At 45.3% G+C, this 15212-nt stretch overlaps 2 protein-coding genes across 3 annotated transcripts in view; one reads left to right on the forward strand and one right to left on the reverse strand.

Annotated features, from left to right (window-relative positions):
- Positions 1-984, forward strand: part of KCND3 (potassium voltage-gated channel subfamily D member 3) — a 118322-nt gene extending 117338 nt beyond the window's left edge. For both annotated transcript variants that reach the window (XM_009960757.2, XM_009960759.2), the window contains one exon: positions 780-984. In XM_009960757.2, coding sequence (XP_009959059.2) covers positions 780-984 — 205 coding nt within the window. The remainder of the gene's footprint in view (positions 1-779) is intronic.
- Positions 985-9011: 8027 nt separating this feature from the next.
- Positions 9012-14805, reverse strand: DDX20 (DEAD-box helicase 20). The gene is made up of 11 exons (XM_086476413.1): positions 14616-14805; positions 14435-14529; positions 14075-14243; positions 13673-13787; positions 13449-13591; positions 12933-13071; positions 12619-12677; positions 11848-11930; positions 11192-11297; positions 11004-11105; positions 9012-10323 (listed from the first exon to the last, which is right to left on the reverse strand). Exons 1-11 carry the CDS (start codon positions 14803-14805, stop codon positions 9224-9226), a joined length of 2301 nt encoding a protein of 766 aa, XP_086332539.1. The 3' UTR covers positions 9012-9223.
- Between the last annotated feature and the right edge of the window lie 407 nt (positions 14806-15212).

Here is a 15212-nt window from a genome sequence, read left to right on the forward strand (position 1 = left end):
GAACCACCCAGTCCCTAAGACTGCCCCACTCTCAGCTTGTGACTGAGGCAACCAGGGAGCAGAATGGGTTCTGCTGTGTTCTTGGGATGCTTGAGCGATCAAGAAACATCCTCTTGGTGAGTCACTCCGAGATAACAACAGCAATAGCTTTCCAACTGGGAGCTTTACATTTCAAAAAGTACAGGCCTTGTGTTGAAAATGAACGTGTTGGGCTGGTAATAGCAGACTCCTGTAGCTGTGCAGATGCACAGAAGTCAACCTATCATTTTCCCTCTGTAATTAATTATAGGGTGCAATTGATGCAGATCTAATAAGAATGCTCCCAGCTGCCAGATCCTTGCAACTACTGCAGAGAGATGAAAGAATAGAAAAGATCAAGGGACAGGGAATTTGAAAGAGGCATTTGAAATGCAAGGAAGACAACAGCTCTTTCTTAGGAAGAACTACCTGTGCTCTGAAACGATGCAGTACACAGGACAGTGTATTTAGATGTCGTCTTAATTAAACCAGAATTATGCAAGAATGAAGCGGAAACACAGAACGATTTGCCCTGTGAAAAGCTGTATCCTAACCAGGGGCAATATTAAAAAAGCTTAGTGTAACCCGGGCAGAGATAAATGATGCCTCACAGGAACCGGGGGGAACATTTAAGTGGAGTCTTCTGAATATTTTGGTGCCCTTAGTTCAGAGGAATAAGACACTGATTAAGAACAACCATTCCCATCCTTTCGACCGTCTGGTTTAAAAAAAAAGCGCCAAACACTAAATTTGTTTTCTAGTCGTTCCAGTCTCAACATGAAATCAGATGATGGGCTGAGACCGAACTGCAAAGCTGCCCAGATAACGACAGCCATCATCAGCATCCCCACGCCGCCGGCACTCACGCCAGAAGGTGAGAGCAGGCCTCCGCCCAGCAGCCCCGGCCACTCCACGAACATTTCCACCACCACCACAAGCAACATAGTCAAGGTCTCTGCCTTGTAAGACGTCTCATGCACAGAAGGAGGCTGGAAGACCAGTGCCCCTCTCCCTCCACACCTCCATGTTCCTTTCTTGCTGCAAATTGTGCCTGGATGGACCAACCTGACATTTTGTCATTGAATTAGCAATGGAGACCTAACGAGGCAGCTTTCTTCAGACTCGCGTTCATGCTGTGGACTGAGGAAGGATTAGGAAAGGAAGAGGCTGGTTAAAGGAAAAACCCACATGGAGAGCGTGTTGTGCCATGGTACAGGGCAAAAATCACCTGGGCAGGCTGAAGGGAAAGAACCATCATGGCAACAACAGAATCAATAAAGAAAGTGGAAATATAACACTGTGTATCGCAGCACCTTTTTAAAGGTTTTTAATGGATAATATTTATTCATGAGGAAATGACTGAAAAGGTGAAAAACAATGGATTTTGTGAATTTTTTTTCTTCATGGAGCAGAACCTTTAAACCAACCAAAATTTCACATTTTTTTTCTTTTATAGGAAAAGATTTAGACAAAGAAGCCACCTGTCACAGAAATCTATTTCCATTCCTCTGTGTGTGTGCGTGCGAGTGTGCAGCAGAACCACACCAGTGCAACAGCCAATTACACAGAGCAGAGCATGCTGCCATGACTGGTACACAGCAGGAAAATACAAGCGTGTGTCAGCACATACATGTGCACACGCACACACACACACAACTTTCACCCTGGATGGCATTCTTTATTTAGACAATTTTGTATCCGCCTTTTAAGTCAATACAGTGCAATTGCAAACAGTGTGTTTGTCTGCTAATTATTGTCTGTGAAAACATATTTGTGAAAAAAAAAAAAGACAGGCTTTAGTAGAGTTTTAGTCCCACATGGGTATCTGCTTTCTATTTTTGTTATCACTTGTAAGAGTGTGACTAGACTACCAGTTCTGTATTTTTAAAAAGGAAAAAAAGGTAGGATTCTTTTTTAATACTGTACACACAAATGGCAAAGAATGAGAAAGCACTGAACTCAACTGCATCAAGCGTTCGTAAGTCTAACAGAGGTTTCTTGTAATGTATGCCCATGCTTTTTACTTTTTGTTTTCTCTATATAAATTTCTTTGATAGCACTGGACATACCCGTTGTAAATATTAGCCAAATAATGTCTGGATCTATACTTGATAATAATTAATCCCAAAGCCAGATATCTTGCATGGACAGAGAGGTATTTGGCTTTTTCACAGTCTTAGGCCTCCAGTTGTCTCATCAACGGCTTCTGGGTTGTAGTGATTTTGGGGGCAGACTAGGTTAGCAATTTTAGTTCTCCAGTCCCAGCACAGGATCTACAGCATGCATCCACCTGAGAAAGGGGAGCAGTACTGGAGTCTGGAAAACATCTGATAAAGTGGGGTACAGACAGCCTTTTTTTTTTTTTTTTGCAGTTCTACACTTAGTTTGGGAAAAGTCACACACTTCTAGTCAACCAAAAACTGAAGTAACACTGTGTGGTACTGCCAAGAAGCTGACACTTTTAACTAAGCTGTGGTCAGTCCTAGAACCTCTTTCTGAGACCTTTCTAGGAATGATTTACTGTAAGGAAACACATGGTCCTGAAACATAGCTGATTTTTTCCCCCTAAGGAGAGTAACTTTTTTCTTCCATTCTGCCTTTCTCAAGTCCCCTTTTCTTAACACGCGTGACCCAAGAAGGGCAGAGTGAGGAACAACATCACCCACTTTTTCACCTGTCCCACACTAATTACTGTGGTCATGCACAAATGCCTCTTCAAGGCCCTACACGCCCCCACGAACGGCGACGCACCCAGCCCCCAAGCGCTTGTGGATAATAAGGAAACATTTCAAGTGTCCTATTTCTGAGCAGTGATTTTACCAACATCAGAGTTCAAAGAACTACTCAAAGCATGTTTGAGGCTGATTCAGCAAAGGGATGACTTTTTTTAAACACCTGTCATGATCTGTCCTGAGGTACTATTTAAATACACATATACACGCATACACATATAGATACAGACACACACATGTATAGATAGATAGGCCTACATGCTGACAAGCATACGAGCTAGCAACCTGCTTTGTTAGCACTCCTAACCTGCTAGTCTAGAGAGCGGACTCAGACAGCTGATGCATTAACTTAATACCCTCCTTAGAAACCTACGACACGCTAGGAATATTAGGGCTACGGCTAAGCCTTCAGTAGCTACACCAGCTTATAGTCATTTATTCCAGTGCTGTAATATGTTACCCAAAAGTATGTTTAGTCCTGTTTTAAATTATTAAAACGCTCTGCCTTTGCTGCTTCCTGTAGGAGGTTATACTGCAGTTAATCTTATCATTATTGAATTCTTCTTGATGTTTTAATTTAATCTTTCCTTTGCTTTAATTTCATTATTTGTCATCATCTGCTCCCCATCTGAACACCCTCACCCTTGTAGATCAGAGGCCTTGCTCTTCACCACTCACCACCTTGCAACCTCAGTTACACTGGCACAGAACGAGGGTTAAATGCTACCGTGCTGACAGGGCACAGTACTCCTCCTGACACGCAGGAGTGAACGATTACAGAGAGTCAGGGACTCACCATGGGTTCTCGGTGCTGCCTTTCTTATTCCTGATTCCCCGTGGAGCAGTAAACAAGCCACTTCACCTCTGCACCCAGGTCTTTATCTGTAAATAGCAATCATGGCAGCCCTTGTCTAAAGCACTATTAGTGCATTTAATTGCTATCAATCAAAATGCTTTTTGGAAAAAAAATATCAACATTTTTAAGAGGGGAAAAAAAAAGTAAGGAGTAAAGCCAGTCCTGGAGGTTTCTGGCTGGCTGCTTGTGCTCAGAGTGTCAAGACAGCCATGGCCCTTGTTCTCTTCCACAGAAGAGGAATCACTGTTGTACTTGCGCAAAAACATGTGGCTTGCCTCTTCTGCCATTAACTTAGCAGGTGCTGCCCCATGCAGTCAGTACCTCTGACTTCCAGAGGATAAAGTACAGACTTTCAGAGGATAACGTACAGACAAAATTAAGGAAGCCTGAGCCTAGAGGAACAGGGCTAAAAATATTTTTAATGGAGGCATTAGCTCCCTTTGTACACTGATTTAAGCAGACTCAGTAATGCTTCCGAAAGCACTTGAAAATCCGCGAGTACAAAACCTCCCTGGCTTGCCCAACGCAGCCCCGTCCTCATTGTGAGCACTGTGCATCCCTTGAAGCAGCAGAGACAAGAAGCTGTCGCCGCCGCACCAGCGGTCGGTGGGGCTCAACGTCGCGTCCTTCAAACGGAACGCAGGGGCGAAGGGGAAGCGTTTGCCCCGCGGAGCTCGGGAACTGCACTACAGCCAGGCGTTCCTGCACAAAGGGAGGCAGGGAGCTTTGCTAACTGCAAGGCTCTTCATGATCTTTAAACAGCAACTTATAAACCCTGCTGAGCTAAGGCTAAGTCGCTCCTGAAAACTCCTAGGCCAGAACTTCAACTGAAGGATTGGGACCACCCTCTCCAGCGGTCCCCAGTACTGCCCTGTCTTACCAGCATCCCCCTCCCTTTCCCCAGGGCCACACACATACATCGATACGGATACAGAAACCAGCACGTACCCCTGCAATCCTGGGCATTCCTGACGCGTATAGGAGGGGCCTTCAGGTGTGCGCCACCTCCGGGAGGAGAAGCATCCAGAAGCACAGGCAGGTTCTAGTCCTGACCCCTTTCTGAAAGGCAGGTGGTACAAAACAGCCTGATCAGCAAGACTGCTCAACGGAACGTCACTAGTATGTTGGCAGTTCATTTCAAAAGCCTTCCCCCTCCCCCTATTCCCTATGCCTTTTTATAGTTTTAGAAAAGTTCATTTAAAAAAAGATAAAAATGGATCGTTTGTACAAAGAGCAAGTGGAAGGGGATTATTTTTTCAGTCTTTCATAAAGCAATATTGAAAATATTAAAGGAACAACATCTTTTTCCAAGCATTTCGTTTCCTTTCAAAAGCCTTTTCTGAGGGAAAAATATTTTCACAGATTTTCAGCATATTCTATTAATAGATTTACTCTCTTTTCACCTGGCACTGGGCTGCTAACAGAAGGAATCACCTAATTGGCAAAGAACCATGAGAAACACCTTTCACCCTTTCAAACGGCTTTGACTGCCATTACTCTTTGTAAAATCCACCTTTGATTTTCTTTAAAAATCTAAAGGACACCCATAACAAAGAGGCCACAGATAACACATCTTGGTACATGAAAACTGAAGAATTTAAAAAATGTAATCCATCCTCTGCTAGCACAAGACCCTTCACTGCAATATATGGCATTGCTTACCCTAGACTAGATTTAAAATTCTCCAAGGAAAGGACTCCCACCGCTTCCCTGGAGAGCTTATTCCAGACTAATAGATCTCAATGTCAAGGATTTTTCCTCTGCTGTTCAGCCACAATTCGTTCCTTATTATTTCCTCTCTTACTGCCATTATATTTCCTCACACCATGTGAAATTATTCTCCGTTCCACATTGGAAGTTAGCTGCCTGCAAGCATAAGAGGAATACAAAACTTTCTAGCAGCAAGTTCCTATGCCAGACACTGCTTTTGTCTGTCAAGTAATTATTGTTAAAAGTGAACTGGGGAAAAGGTAAACTCAGCAGCACGCACGGCTTTAGTGTGGAACAAAGTTAACAGGCAATTCAAAATACATCCTTCTTTACAGTTGGCCAGAAACATTAAATTTGAACCAATGCTACTTGTTTAACCTGAACAGTTGATCATATACTTGTGCGGCAAACCAGCATTTACAGACAGCTTAAGGTGTGCACGTGAAAATCAGATTAATACCAGCTAAAGAAAGCGATGTTTCTGCAAATACTTTGCTTTTTAAGTAAAGAGGTCGTAAACATGTTGTATCTTACATGTATTATAAGGCAAATTCAGTCAATTAAAAACCACATTTAAATTATGGGTTGCAACTTCCCTTGGATCCTGTAATATTTTTTCTATGTTGGACTATGGCAGAGTTAAAGTCAGCATTCAGGGATGGCTTGCGAATATCAGCAGCTTTGAATGGAAGACTTTATCCTGCTTTTAAAGTTAGGCAAATAATACATCTTTTCCACATAAGTCACCAATCAAATATATGTTAATTGATTTTTTTTTTTAAAAAAAACACTTATTTTTCTCCAACACTTTAAGCAACTGCACTAGCTATATGACTTCAGAGCTCAAGTTTTTAGGCTTCACATTTAATGATGCCATAAACACTCTTCACAAGGGTTTTACCTTCCTAAAACTTCACAAGCAAACGGAAGGCAGCGTGCCCACTGATTCGAGCTAGGAGACTCAGCATCAGGAACCTATGTTCTACTCCTGATTGTCTTGGTGAATCACTAAGTGACCTCAAAGAAGTCATTTCACCTCTCTTTGCCAATTATACAAGCCGTATAGAACTTAATACCTCCTCTTTCAGTAGGGGAAGCTCAATTCACGAACACCTCCAAAACACCAGAGCGTTCTGGAGAAAGCGTGCCGGCAGAGCACCGCTGCTTACGTTCAGAACGCAAAAAACTGCACCAGAAAAAACCCAGGTGGAACAGTCAAAAGACCAGGTGACAAAGAGCTTGTGAAAATTCCTTCCCGAGTTCTGTTCTCGGTCAAGTCTGTTACTTCGTGTGTATCCATGTGCACGTGTTTCTTTTCACTCCGATTGAACCCAGCCCTAGTCCCAGGAGTCACGCAGCTGTCTGGGTGAGCAGGGAACAACCCTACCGAACGCTCTTCTCCCCTCTGTCCCAACTATGACTGGGAGCTCCCGCCAGCTCCTCGGACCAATGAAGTATCTCACAAAATGCGTGTGATGGTATATTTTTGATAAATCAGTAAGGCATTCCAATGCAATGGTGTTTTCTTTAGAAGCTTTATGTTATGAGAAGCTCTCAACCTTATTATTTTCTATTTTCGTACTATCAATGGGCTTTGCTTACAAACATCAGAGGACAGATACAAAATGTACTGTATACAACTGCAGGTAGCTTCATTTGGGAACAACTTTCTAGAAGAACCAAGTTTCCTGTTGTCTTCTTTTGGAATTGTAGTGCATATGTTGAAACTTGTATATCATTTACAGTATTGAGTCTTGTGCCACTGCTGTACCTGATGTATCCAATCTGGATTAAACAGAGTATGTGCCACAAACACCAAGATGATGCTGTAGATTTCTTCTAAAAAAATTCTGGGAGGTTCTTTTGGAGAACTTGGGGTGTTGGCCTGAGCCACTCGAGTTGCATTAAGTACTAATCGCTCTTGCTAAAGAACCATTAATGAAAAGAGCAAGATGTCTGCAACGTGACAGGAGAGCCGTCATGCAGACACCTAAGGGCATCTCCTACAGCATCCGCCTTTCGAACAAAGTTCATCTTGGAAACAAAAATGTACCTTGGCCTTTTCAATCTACGCAGACAAAACCTAGGCAAACCCCCTCCCTGGGGTAATTCATGAAACAAAGACAGTAAGGCAGGAAAAAAAAGTACAGAAAGATAAATATTTCTCCTAACGAGATATTTAGGATATGTAAAGAGCTCAGCTTATACCTTTCTTTTAAAAGGCAACCTCAGCTTGGCAGCTCTGTTCAGGCCAAAGTCTCCCACTCTGTACTGCAGACAGGGTCAGCTCGTTTCAGCCACAAAACAAGTAGAGCTGCTCTCATCTTAACCGTATCAGAAAGTGTCACTTCGAGGCATTAGTTAAAATTTTCAGAATTCTTTAAGCAGAAATTAAAATTACGTATGAGGCGACCTCTGACACCCACCGACTCCGAGCAGGACAGAACAGTTACAGACCGCCGCTGTCTCTTGCAGTAAAGGCTGACACCCACCAGGGGCCAGCCCTGCCCCAGCTGCGGGAACACCACAGACCAACCCAACCCCCAGGACAGCGGCCTCGCCTGCCCATCTGGGGCTAAATTTCTGTGCCACTCGTGAGCCAAGCCAGTCTTGCAGTTTTCCTGCACAGTGAAGCGAGTCTGAATTGCGTGACAGAACGTTTAGACCCACCACTCCACGAAAAGGTCAGAAGTGCTGCCAGGGACACCACGGGATCTGCACAGGGAATTTTGCAAGAACACTAGGAACACTCAGGTAGCAGCGATTGATGCAAGCTGAGTGAAAACACAGTGGTTTTCTCAACAGGAATTTAAAAGTTGACAAGGGTGAGCAATCAAGCATCCCTGAAGACATCCATTTCACCAAATTAAAGCAGCAAGTCTCCCTGGAAGTACAGTTCATAGGAAACAGGGCTTTTACTAAGAAAACTCTAGTCTTACTCTGCTCAAGAGCGTGGCAAAATACCACAACTAACAGACTATCTGCTTTGGTGAACTTTGAGAAATCAAAGAAACCAGCTGAAGAACTCTGTCTCTATGATCCCAAATACACGAGAGCCAGAGGATGACGTCTCAACATGAGCACAGTCAGCCTAGGGTCACTACCCTGAGCCAGCCAGTCCCCTCATCTTTTCCTGCTTCAGGACAGCTACAGACAAAGCAGGGCAAGCCAAACAGGAAATACCCATTAGTTTTAGTACTAACAGGTAATTTCATTTCTAATTAAAGCCTTCCTGTAAGTGTGGCAAGTCTGATACTGCTGCACCCAGAGGGACAGACCAATTATGACTGCTGCACATTTTCTACATAATTAAGCCATCCTCTACCGCACAGCTTGCCACACACCTAGCTACAGAGGTGTTATTTATACAATGTTAATTAACTGGATTTAAACTGGCAATACAGGCTTTGAGATGCAGGTTTCGCTCCACCACTTAACTGGTATATAATCAGTGCCTGCTGTTTAATAAGAGAATTACAGAAAACGGAATGATCTCCAACTACAAGCAGACCATGTAGTCCTACAGTGAATTATCTTCACCCCAAAGTCACACGGGAGAGAAGCCAAGCAAATAAAACTGGAGCTGGTTTGTATTTTCTCCTTACTAAGATTTCCTATGTGTAAGCAGCTGCCTTTTCTCTTCCTTCCTTTCCTCAGGACTGTAAAGCTCACAACTGAATATCCACCTGTCTTTCACCTCCTTTTATTAACAGCTTGTCACACCATCACTGGAATGCACGTACAACATTGACCGAGACACTGCTCGCTTATGAAAAAGACAACGTTTTCCTTCAGTCTTAACCAATGTCCGTGCTGCCCAGGTTCCTGCAGACCTGCAGTTCTGTTTCCACAGGTCACGTCCACTCCTTGTACCAACCAGCCCGTCCCCGGCAGCAGCGTCATGACATCAATCACCACTTTTCAGCAGTTCCTGAAGATAGACTGAGTTGACATGATAGGCACTCATCCAGTTAAACTGTCTGTAACTTCTCCTGTAGTGGGACACCGCAGCGTAGTAGTTTTGCCAGGCTTGGTAGTAAGATTTCCAGTAGTTTGGGTAACTCCAAGCCTCATGCGGAACACCGTCATCGCAGGAGCTGCGGGAGCAGTCGTCTTCCGTTTTTCTCACGGAAGGGCTAGGGAATTGATGGCAACAGCTTTTCTTTGGTTTAGCATTTTGGTTCAGAACTTTCTTTTTCACTTGATTTTGCTTTGGGACTTGTGAGAGCTCCCGAGGCTTCTCCGGTGCAGGACAGAAGCCTGCACGACCCTGATGCACCGTGGGGACAGCATCCTTCTCCGGTGTATCTGAAAACGCTTCAAAGCAGGAGTCATTTTCCCTCCTGCTGGAGGAAGCCCTGGAACTGCACGAACTGTCACTGTCACCAGAAATGCCACCGTTTGCTAGCGTCTCTGTATTATGTCCCACCTCTTTCCACTCTACACCACCATTTCTGGGGAGCTCACATTGTTCTCCTGGGCCCGAATAGCTTCTTAAAATTTCCACCTCTCTCTCCAACCCTTCTTTAATGAAATACTCATAGTCTTCAACAAACTCTGAGAAGCTCCAGGGATTGTTTGGTTGGTTTTTGAAAGATGACAAGCATGGAATTCTGGGAAGATTTCTTTTTAAGGCCTCCTCATCTGGAGCCTGAGCGTTATGTTGTCCATCCCTTTTGGAGACAGTTTTGACTTGATTCCTCTGTTCCGTGCAGCAGCCAGAAGTCTGGGGCTTTCTGCTGCTTTTTTCTGTATTTGCAGAATTCCTGCATTTAATCTGCTTTTGCTTCAGAGCCTTTTTTGGCCTTTCTACAGAAGAATTATCACCTGGAAGACTAGGAAGCGGCCGAGGTACCTCTGAAAAACTACATTGGTCAGGCTTCGGTACTGGCTCCTCTGGTCTAAGACACACAGTGTCAGACTTCACTGAAGCACCCGTATGTGTCACAGGTCTGACTTCCACCTCCCCATCTTCAAACTGATCCATCATTCCAGGAGGTATAGGCTCTGCACAAAAGGGAAACAAGCAGGCGCTCAATTAAGTGCATCCTTCCCTCCAGAACTCAAACGAGTATGAAAGCAAAACTTTGCAAAATCGCAGAAAAGCTGTTCAGACACGTCAAGTTAGGGCTACAAACTGATCCCTTCAATTCTTGAAAGAGCACAAATAGCCAGAACATTTTCTTCATGGAGGGCACCAAAAAGTTGATCAAGACAAACAGCACTGCACTACCTGTCACTTATTTTTCATATCCTACCTAACCAGATAAAAAATTACAACTTAGGCAAGAAGGCAAACACTACATTTCTAGCAGAACAGCTTCTGGCAAAGCAAAGGTAGCAAGTCTTCTGCTGTTTCAATTATTCCTTCCTTCTCCTACTGTATCTTACACCCTGAGAAAGGCTTCATGCTAGCTTCCTGGAAATCCAAGTAGTTATGTAGTTGCTTAAGCAACAGCCACAGGCAGAGCTCCTCTCCCTGTCCACAGGCAGGCACTACATTCACTCTCTATGGCTTTGCCCAGCTGCAGCAGTCACACCAGTAGTCATCAGCACGTGAAAACCTGAACCAGGTGACTGCAGCTTCAGCAGACACACACACCAGTTCCCTGCAGACTTGTCAGAAGCCTTCAACAAACAGAAAACACCAAACAAAAGCACAGCTGCATTCGTAGGACAGAGCATACCTGGCAGAGGAAGCAGCTGGAGATTACACCTCTGAGCAATCTTCATCATCATGTTTTCTTCCTCTCCACGGCAGCAGTACGTCACAGACAACCCCAAAGTCCCTGTGATGCACAAGAAAAGCGTTAACTACCCAACCAGAGCCAGCGAAGCCGGTGCAAGCCCAAGAAATCCACGTGAATGCTTTTACCAAAGCGCCCGGCTCGGCCAATACGATGCATGTACGTTTCCCAGTCTCCGGGGACATCCAGGTTGACAACCAGATTCACTTTTTCTGCATCGATTCCACGAGATGTCTTGGGAAAATGAGAAGGAGAGAAGGGGATAGATGATGGAATCGGCTGGACAGATCTTCAAACAAATACAACACACTTGGGAGTAACTGCTCACACAGCAACTTCTAGTTGTTACCACACACCATAAAGCATTTCCATAATCTTTTCATGACAGGACCTCAATCAACCAACTGAAAAGTACCCGACCGCAAAAGAGCTGAGAGCGCCCGAAACCCAACTACTGCTCCAGTCAAAGCTGCTTGCAATGTCACTGCTGGGAGCGTTCCATACCAGAGACACAAACTGTTCCTCCCCAGCTCCTATCCGGAGTAAGCAACTACTCCTCTGAGACACCGTGACCTTCTGCAAAGCAACAGAGAAATCAAATCTACTTCTGAACCGCAGGAGGAACAGGGACAACCACCGAGTTCCACAGTGAACGTAAGCCGCACAGCGCTCGGGTCACGTGCTTCGTCAGGATGTTCACGGTCTATTCGATTCCAAGCCAAGTCTAATGCTCTGAAGTAACTTTACGTGCAATCCTCAGGTAGGCTATAAAACACCAACTCACCAAGTCTGTGGAAATCAGAACTCTACAGTGGAACTGCTTTAATTTAGCCATAGCATCAAGTCGTTGATTTTGATTCATGCTGCCTAGAACGACAGAAATTAGAAACAGATTATGTTCTTCAGTTTTATGCCCCTCAAGTTCTGGAAAATACTACTTTGTAGAACTGCAGGTGAGATCAGAAATAAGGTCAAGAGAAACTTCCTCAAACATCACATCCAACCGAGTAAACAAGGAACAAAAAAACTTGAAAATAAGGAAATCCATTTAAAAATTATTCTTTTGCTTGTTTTTAACGAGAAACCAATGATGTACACACTTAACTTCACCCACTCGACCAACGCTGACTTTAGACAAATTTTACATAAACACGTAAGCTGCGGAAAACACAAAAGTAAAGTAAAAATTCAAGGTTCCTAATAAACATTAGGTGCCAGCTATTAGGTTTTTACAGACAAGTTAGAAATAAAAAAAAATATTTGAATTCAACTTCTGCATTCCCAAAGAAACTCTGCTTCGACCTGCAAATGTAAGTAAACTTTCTCTTTACACATAAGCCAATGTGCTCATCTGGACATCCATGAGAATGGCTCTCAAATCTGAAAACAAGAAAGTTAAATATTCCATTAATTAAGCCCTAAAAGCCCATGAAGATTCAAATGATATTCTTAAGTTATTTACCCAAAGGACATGCAAACCAAGATTTAAGACTAATTTTCCTATAATAGGTCACATTTATGCACAACAGAGTCAGAAAGTTTTGAATGGACTCACCCGAAATGCACTCGGCAGGAAAGCCTCTGGATGTCAGTATTTCAGCCAGATGTTGAGCCCTGACAGAACACACAGAGAACTGTAAGTGAACACACAGACCTAACAGCAGGCCAAGGCCTACATTCCCAAACAGTCCCTTTCACCTTTAGGTCTAGAACAGCCACTTTCCAGATGGAGAAGGACAACAGGGTACCAGGTCTCACTGTACCCTGAACAGCGTAGGAGGTACCTTCAGGCTAAAGCATGCCATGACTGGACATCGCAACCCCTGCTTTCAAACACACTAGTTACAGATTTTACTTCAAATTCATTACCTGCTATGCAAATTTGAGAAGACTAAGGCTTGATTAAACGGAATCTTGCTGAACAACTCCTGTAGGTGCTGGGTTTTTTCCTCAAATGTTTTATGCGGAAGCGGATGGGAATTCACAATTTTGTAATACTGCTTCAGCCCTGAGCACGAAACCAAAAACCTGTCAGATCAAGGGTTTCCATAAAAGCACACACAGCGCTATGCTGCTGTCCACACGTGGCACTGCAGCTAAAACAAAGACTTCAGGCACACACACGCGGCAAATAAGAACGTACAGGGCACGTTTTTCTTAAAATACTGAAGTATTTCTTAGCAACAGCAGAAAAACACAGAAAGTCACATTCATCACTGATGCTTCAAACACATCAGCACTGGGAATAAGTAATTCATAAGCTTATCGACCCACCTGTGGAGGGAAGTTACGAAGAATCACCAATTTTCAAGGTACATGGTTTGGTTTTAGCATGCTCTCTTAATCTATCAGTAACAGTATCATTATGAATGAACTCCTACTTACCAAGGAGGCTTGGATCAGTAGGGTTCAACCTCACAAATGTCGGCTCTCTCATGTACCTGGTCAAAGCATTAGCTAATGATTCAGGATAAGTAGCTGAAACAGCCAGCATCTGCTTATTGGCTGGTAGTGAAGAGTAAATCCAACTGCGAGACAAAGAAATGGGGATGACTAACAAATATGCATCTAATCTACCCATAAATGCATGAGAGAAACATTTTTCTTACTTGATTTGCTCCTGAAAGCTGCCTTCTTCTAGAAGCTTGTCCGCTTCATCAAGAATGAAAAGCCGGATACTAGCTGTATTCAAGTAGTCCAACTCTATGAGCTGCTTTATTCGACCTACAAATGAAGCAAAAAGTAAAAGCAACTTCAAAAACATTGAGATGTTTTAGATTTTGTCATTTTTTTAAAAAAGTCATTTTAATAAGCCTTAAAAAAAGCATATTTGAAATAATCATTCACTGAAGTACTTGGTCTAAATATCTCTGACACTGCCCTTTCAGACTATACCCTATCACGAAAAAAAACAAAACCCAACAAAACCAACAACCCAGATTTCATTCCCACCAATTATTGTGCTGTGAAGTACCACGCAGTATCTGAAGCACAGTGAAGCGCATCCCTACCTGGAGAGCCAACCGCTATGTGGCACTTCTTCAGCCGGCTTTTGTCCTGGTTCAAAGGAGTCCCTCCAATGAAGACGTGGCATTCCAAGCCTTCCATTTTTATTCCTATAGTTGTGATCACAGCATGAATCTGCACAGCAATCTCTCGCGTAGGAGCCAAGATCAGAATCTGTAAGGGCCAAGGATTAAATCTGAAAGCTGCAGAACGATTCTGAAGATTAAAGCCCAGCGTCCAGTTGCTGTGACTGCAAACACTATGTCTCAGAGGCGACAATGTCGTTTCCCCCCCCTAAAAAAAGAGCGATTCCCTCTCACACAGCAAAGCCCCCCGCCCAGCAGCAACCCGGGGCCGGGGCTCACCTGCGTGGCGGGGCTCTCCAGCAGCACCGCGTCCAGGGCGATGGTGGAGAACACGCAGGTTTTCCCAGTGCCAGACTTGGCCTGCACGATGAGATCTGGAAAGAGCCGCCACAGAGGTCACCGAGGGCCGCTGGGCGCCCCCAACTCCGCGCCCGCCCCCTCACCCGGCCCGCTCGCTCACCCAGGCCGCAGCGCCCCAGCGGGATGGCCTTCAGCTGGACCGGCGACGGCCGGTGGAACCCAGCCGCCTCCAGCCCCGCCAGCACCGGCGCCGACAGCAGCAGTGACCCGAAGTCGGACGGGCCGCCGGGCACCAACACATCGCGCGTACGGAACCGCCCCGCCGCTGGCGCGTCCGCGGGCGCCGCCATCTTGGGGGGGGGCGCGGGAAAAGGAAGACGCGGAGGGCTGCGCCTCGCGAGATGCGCCTTTAACCCGCGCCGCGCACGCGCACTGGGCGAACCCCGCTCCGCGCGCCGTGCCGCCAGGGGGCGCGGCGGCCGCCGATTGGCTGCCGTGGGGCGCGCGGGGCCGGCGGTTCGGTGAGGGGCGGGAGGCGGCGGCGCCTCGGCCGCGGGCCGCGCCTGGCGCGGTGTGCGCCGCGTTGGCAGTGGCGGGTGTTCGTGCCGTACCGGGGGTGGAGCTGCCGCCGTGCGCCTCGGCAGGGGCACCTGCCAGCACGGGGGCGGTTAACGGGGATGTCTGTGGCACAGCCGTCCTTCCGATGGAGAAGGAGAAACCTTGGCCGCGGAACGGCCTTTCCTACCCCCTGGGCCGT

The sequence above is a fragment of the Leptosomus discolor genome, chromosome 21, assembly GCF_034619465.1.
Source record: "Leptosomus discolor isolate bLepDis1 chromosome 21, bLepDis1.hap2, whole genome shotgun sequence".
NCBI classification, from domain to species: domain Eukaryota; kingdom Metazoa; phylum Chordata; class Aves; order Leptosomiformes; family Leptosomidae; genus Leptosomus; species Leptosomus discolor.